The sequence below is a fragment of the Staurois parvus genome, unplaced genomic scaffold, assembly GCF_062004578.1.
Source record: "Staurois parvus isolate SC_StPar_1 unplaced genomic scaffold, SC_StPar_1.0 ptg000636l, whole genome shotgun sequence".
Classification (NCBI taxonomy): domain Eukaryota; kingdom Metazoa; phylum Chordata; class Amphibia; order Anura; family Ranidae; genus Staurois; species Staurois parvus.
In genome coordinates this window covers 5,797,562-5,804,253 of record NW_028318432.1, presented here as the reverse complement: position 1 = coordinate 5,804,253, position 6,692 = coordinate 5,797,562, and the positions used below count along the sequence as shown (strand labels likewise).

Below are 6,692 nucleotides of genomic sequence, written 5' to 3'. Positions count from 1 at the left end.
GAACGCTACCCACATACCTGAGCGATTCCCGTGCATTCTCCTGCAGTGCGATTTGTCATCCCAGCCCACTTGAATGGGCTGCAAACTGCACCAAATCGCACAAAACATAGTGCATGCACTACTTTAGATAAACGCGCTGCACCAAATCGGATGGTACTGCGGTACAATGCAATCTGGTGCCTGAAAACACACTGTGTTTGCGATCAGTGTTTGGGGTACCGATAACAATGAGTTGACACCCGCAGCAAGGTGTTGCAGGAAACACACACAGAACACTGCATTCTGGCACTGCATTTTGGTATGAACCGGCCCTAAGGCTAGGTTCACACCTATGCAGTTTGCGTTTGATGCATTTCTGTAGTGCTTTTTGCAGTGGGTTTTTGCACATGCAGTTTTGCCACGTTTTTAATGCGTTTTGCTTTTTTTATTCAACTTGTTGCAGGGCAGAATAAAATGCGAAATGCATCAAAAACATGTCAAAAACGCATCAAAGACGCATCAAACCGCACTACATGCTTTTCTGCAGCATCTCCATTGAAGTCTATAGAACCAAAAACGCAATGTTTTGCTTTTTTGTCCTTGACCCTTTTCAAAAAACACATCGGGTGAAAACGCGGAGATGTGAACCCGTCCCATAGGAAATCATGTTAAATGGACCGCTGTGCGTATCTGCAAAATGCAAAATACAGTGGAAAATGCACAGGTGTGAACCTAGACTAAATGTTTATCGTCCCGTAAGTCCAGTTGTAATGTTCATAAGTAATTATTTATGTTACATATAATCAAGACTGACTTACAGAATGAAAACTATCTTGTTCTGTACTCAAGACTTGTATCATAGACCATGTTAGAGTAGAACTGCACTGCATCTGAGCACCACAAAACGAAAATGCTGTTCAATTCTTTTATAATATTCAAAGCAAACTCCACCATCCATCCATGTCTCCATGCTTTATTTTACTAAGAAATTACTTTGTAAAACACCTCCCTAGCATTTCTGGCTGAGGCCATCTTGAGTAAGGGCAGATTCATGTAGCAATTACTTCCTGGAATCCATCTGCCTTTGGCTCAGGCATGCAGGCAGGGCGATGTCCTTAGCTGAGAAAACCCCTCCTCCACTCCTGAAGATTCCTGGGATATATGACATCATCTTGGCCTAGGCCAGAAACCAGGAAGTAACTGAAGAAATGTAATTAAAAAAAGTTTAAAACATGTAAATATAATATATATTAATATCTATTTACTAATGCTAGCAGAATAAGGATTTAAAATAGTCACTGTTGACTGAGAGTGAAGTTCCGTTTTAACCATCAATTTATGAGAAAGTGAGATCCTGTGTGATTGGATAGAAATTGATTGAATCGTATAGATTTATCCTTATATTACAAAGTTTGGGATTTAAATTAGTTTTTTTTACAGAGAGATTAGGTCTCTGGTTTTTATTGCTGTCTTTACCCATGGGGGGGGGATTCACTCTATTTGTTCTGGTCACTATGGTCATAGGTCAGAAAGTGAGGGAAAATCTACAATAATACCATCATTCGGTACAGGAACAGAGGAGAAATCTGATCATTCGGATACCAGTTCCAGTGATGACTGTCTAAGGGCCCATTTACATCATGTTTGTTGGAATGCGTTGCTCTGCATTGATCTATGAAGGCCTAATGCATGGACTCGTAGAAAACAATTGTTTTCCATGTGCCCTCCCACATGGAAGAAAAATATATTTGAAATATGGTTTTTAAATATTCTTCCCAAATATATTAATATATATTTGAAATGCTAAAATTTTGGCCATGTTCAATATATATATATATATACTGCATGTTGAAATGCATTTTTATTACAAAATATATTTAAAAATACAACTCTGAAAAATAAAATTGTTTGTAAACAAAAAAATAAAAACACAAATCTACATTTTTGGAATGCATTTACAAATATATGTAAAAATGACTTTTTTATATGTTAAAAAAAAATCTGAAGAATATATTTAAAAAAGATGTATTTTTAAAATATATTCCTCAGGTTTTTTTTTTATATAGGTTCAATCTATACGGGGTTAACTGATCTTGCAACCCATAGTGATCCACGGGAGCAGCTTCAGCGGTTTGCAGCCTGTAAGGGGTTAACTATGGCAGCTCTGTGCTAAAGTGCAACACTCCTTCCGTAGGGACGCCTCTGCGCTGTAGCAGGGTTCTGCATTGAGGGCGTTCCGTGACTTAGAGGACTGTGCGGTGAAGCAGGGTTCTGCATTGAGGGCGTTCCGTGACTTAGGGGACTGTGCGGTGAAGCAGGGTTCTGCATTGAGGGCGTTCCGTGACTTAGGGGACTGTGCGGTGAAGCAGGGTTCTGCATTGAGGGCGTTCCATGACTTAGGGGACTGTGCGGCGAAGCAGGGTTCTGCATTGAGGACGTTCCCTGACTCAGTGATGGTACTGTACGGCAAAGCAGGGTTCTGCATTGAGGACGTTCCCTGACTCAGTGATGGGACTGTGCGGTGTAGCAGGGTTCTGCATTGAGGACGTTCCGTGACTCAGTGAGCGGACTGTGTGGTATAGCAGGGTTCTGCATTGAGGACGTTCTGTGGCTCAGTGATGGGACTGTGCGGCAAAGCAGGGTTCTGCATTGAGGACGTTCTGTGACTCAGTGAGGGGACTGTGCGATGAAGCGGGGTTCTGCATTGAGGATGTTCCATGACTCAGTGAGGGGACTGTGTGGTATAGCAGGGTTCTGCATTGAGGACGTTCCGTGACTCAGTGAGGGGACTGTGCGATGAAGCAGGGTTCTGCATTGAGGACGTTCTGTGACTCAGTGAGGGGACTGTGCAGCGTAGCAGGGTTCTGCATTGAGGACGTTCCCTGACTCAGTGATGGGACTGTGCAGCGTAGCAGGGTTCTGCATTGAGGACGTTCCGTGACTCAGTGAGGGGACTGTGTGGTATAGCAGGGTTCTGCACTGAGGACGTTCCCTGACTCAGTGAGGGGACTGTGTGGTGTAGAGGGTTCTGCATTGAAGATGTTCCGTGACTCAGTGAGGGGACTGTGTGGTATAGCAGGGTTCTGCATTGGGGATGTTCCGTGTCTCAGTGAGGGGACTGTGTGATGAAGCAGGATTCTGCATTGAGGACGTTCCGTGACACAGTGAGGGGACTGTGTGGTATAGCAGGGTTCTGCATTGAGGACGTTCCCTGACTCAGTGAGGGGACTGTGTAGTATAGCAGGGTTCTGCATTGAGGACGTCCCGTGACTCAGTGAGGGGACTGTGTGGTGTAGAGGGTTCTGCATTGAGGATGTTCCGTGACTCAGTGAGGGGACTGTGTGGTATAGCAGGGTTCTGCATTGGGGACGTTCCATGTCTCAGTGAGGGGACTGTGTGATGAAGCAGGATTCTGCATTGAGGAAGTTCCGTGACTCAGCGAGGGGACTGTGTGGTGTAGAAGGTTCTGCATTGAGAATGTTCCGTGACTCAGCGAGGGGACTGTGTGGTATAGCAGGGTTCTGCATTGAGGATGTTCCGTGACTCAGTGAGGGGACTGTGCGGCGTAGAAGGTTCTGGATCGAGGACGTTCTGTGTCTCAGTGAGGGGACTGTGCGGCGTAGAAGGTTCTGGATTGCTGACGTTCCGTGTCTCAGTGAGGGGACTGTGCGGCGTAGAAGGTTCTGGTTTGAGGACGTTCCGTGTCTCAGTGAGGGGACTGTGCGGCGTAGAAGGTTCTGGATTGAGGACGTTCCGTGTCTCAGTGAGGGGACTGTGCGGCGTAGAAGGTTCTGGATTGCTGACGTTCCGTGTCTCAGTGAGGGGACTGTGCGGCGTAGAAGGTTCTGGATTGCTGACGTTCCGTGTCTCAGTGAGGGGACTTTGCGGCGTAGAAGGTTCTGGATTGCTGACGTTCCGTGTCTCAGTGAGGGGACTGTGCGGCGTAGAAGGTTCTGCATTGGGGACGTTCAGTGTCTCAGTGAGGGGACTGTGCGGCGTAGCAGGGTTCTGCATTGGGGGACGTTCCGTGTCTCAGTGAGGGGACTGTGTGGTATAGCAGGGTTCTGCATTGGGGACGTTCCGTGTCTCAGTGAGGGGACTGTGTGGTATAGCAGGGTTCTGCATTGGGGGACGTTCCGTGTCTCAGTGAGGGGACTGTGTGGTGTAGAAGGTTCTGCATTGAGGATCTCATTGTGATTTTGTAGCCACTTTCAGTGTCTCCCCGCCAGGGACCCACATAAACACACTGACTCTCTGCCCTCACTGTACAACACTCTACATGCCCCGGACGTTTCCATAGCAACCGACACGCAACTCCTCCCTCTTGGCCCGAGGCTTCGGAGCGTGCCATCTGCCGGCGGGGGGGGATCAAGGTCTTTTGGTTGTGGTGACTTTAGGTCGGCCCGCGCTACACGTGTCGCCGGCTCAGCTTCCCCACCCAGCAGACTGAGTCTTTGGAATCGCCCGCATCCGCTGGGGTCGCTATGGAGACGGAAGAATTGTTAGGCGCAAGTTGAAGCCGCATCCTGGAAACCGAGAAGCGCTCCACAGAGACAGCGAAGAGAACCCGCAGCCACCATGAGCCAGCGGCAAGTCCTGCAAGGTAACTGCTGGGAGGGATTCGTTATCATATCATTTATGGGCTGAATAAAATAATGTCGCAGCTGTGGTTTCCAGGGACAGTGCGGCCCCACAGGGTTGTCCCTAGAAACGTCTGTTCTGAGGTGAGGTTGTTTACTTTTTAATTTTTACTGTTTACTTTTTAATTTTATTTTTTACAGTTTTTTTAACTTTTTAACAACTTTATTGAAACGTCACAAAGTGACAGTTCAGGGCTCCTTCACGCTATGGCAGTCTGTGTCAGCAGTGGTCAGTCACTTTTCAGGGGCGGTGTGGAACAGTGGCTCCTGGGTAATACTGACTTCTCCTAAATGCCTTTTTTTTTTATGGGCCGATTTTTTTTTTTCCTCAGCCATAAAGGGGTTTTTGCAGTGAAATACCATGCCGCAACTGTGCGCCAATGTTTGGTGTGTAGTTGCAGTGCGGACTTATTGACCAAAATAGGCGATTCGGCTTGCTAACATAAGCCAGCCACGCACAGATCGATTATCGGCCGGTTCAGCAGGGACCAGCAGAGATTCGAAGCATGTATGGGCAGAATGAATGTACCCAAGTTGATCGTTCAGCTTGGGTACAAGCAGCCGGTCAGATTGTACATGCGAGTATTGCTAGTGGCTGTTATAGTAATCACTGTATTCTCTTGGCAGAGACGGCGCCCCTCCTGCCAGGGGAACACAATAGCTCAGCAGGAAAGATTCCCCCTAAACATGGTGTTTGTTAATGGGGGAAATGAACACATTTCTTGAGGTTGCAGGAAAGAAATTTGCCCTGTCTTTGGCTTGCCTTAGCCTAGGTTCACACAATGGGGTCGCATGTGAATCGCACAGGTACCGCACCACATTCCTGCACAATTCCCATGCAAGTCTGTGTGGTGCGATTTGAGCCCATTCATTTTGATTGCTCAAATTGCACCGCATCTGCACCAAAGAACGCATCGCATCTGCACCAAAGAACGCACCCCATCCGCGCCAAAGAACGCACCCCATCCGCACCAAAGAACGCATCGCATCTGCACCAAAAAAACGCACCGCATCTGCACCAAAGAACGCACCACATCTGCATCAAAGAACACATCGCATCTGCACCAAAGAACGCATCGCATCCGCACCAAAGAACACATCGCATCTGCACCAAAGAACACATCGCATCTGCACCAAAGAACACATCGCATCTGCACCAAAGAACGCACCGCATCCGCGCCAAAGAACGCACCGCATCCGCGCCAAAGAACGCACCGCATCTGCACCAAAGAACGCACCGCATCCACGCCAAAGAACGCATCGCATCTGTACCAAAGAACGCATCGCATCTGCGCCAAAGAACCCACCGCATCCACGCCAAAGAACGCATCGCATCTGTACCAAAGAACGCATCGCATCTGCACCAAAGAACGCATCGCATCTGCACCAAAGAACGCATCGCATCTGCACCAAAGAACGCACCGCATCTGCACCAAAGAACACATCGCATCTGTACCAAAGAACGCATCGCATCTGCACCAAAGAACGCACCGCATCTGCACCAAAGAACACATCGCATCTGTACCAAAGAACGCATCGCATCTGCACGAAACAACGCATCGCATCTGCACGAAACAACGCATCGCATCTGCACGAAAGAACGCATCGCATCCGCGCCAAAGAACGCACCCCATCCGCGCCAAAGAACACACTGCATCCGCACCAAAGAACGCATCGCATCTGCACCAAAGAACGCATCGCATCTGCACCAAAGAACGCACCGCATCCGCGCCAAAGAACGCACCACATCTGCACCAAAGAACGCACCAAAGAACGCACCGCATCCGCACCAAAGAACGCATCGCATCCGCACCAAAGAACGCATCGCATCTGCACCAAAGAACGCACCGCATCCGCGCCAAAGAACGCACCGCATCCGCACCAAAGAACGCACCACATCTGCACCAAAGAACGCACCAAAGAACGCATCGCATCTGCACCAAAGAACGCACCGCATCCACGCCAAAGAATGCACCACATCTGCACCAAAGAACGCACCAAAGAACGCATCGCATCTGCACCAAAGAACGCATCGCATCTGCACCAAAGAACGCACCCCATCCGCGCCAAAGA

At 48.4% G+C, this 6,692-nt stretch overlaps 1 protein-coding gene across 1 annotated transcript in view; it reads left to right on the top strand.

Moving 5' to 3' along the window:
• The first annotated feature begins 4,383 nt into the window (after positions 1 to 4,383).
• SPAG6 (sperm associated antigen 6) overlaps positions 4,384 to 6,692 on the top strand; it is a 162,361-nt gene continuing 160,052 nt past the window's right edge. Inside the window, exon 1 of the mRNA XM_089693750.1 lies at positions 4,384 to 4,582. Coding sequence (XP_089549876.1) covers positions 4,558 to 4,582 — 25 coding nt within the window. The 5' untranslated portion in view covers positions 4,384 to 4,557. The remainder of the gene's footprint in view (positions 4,583 to 6,692) is intronic.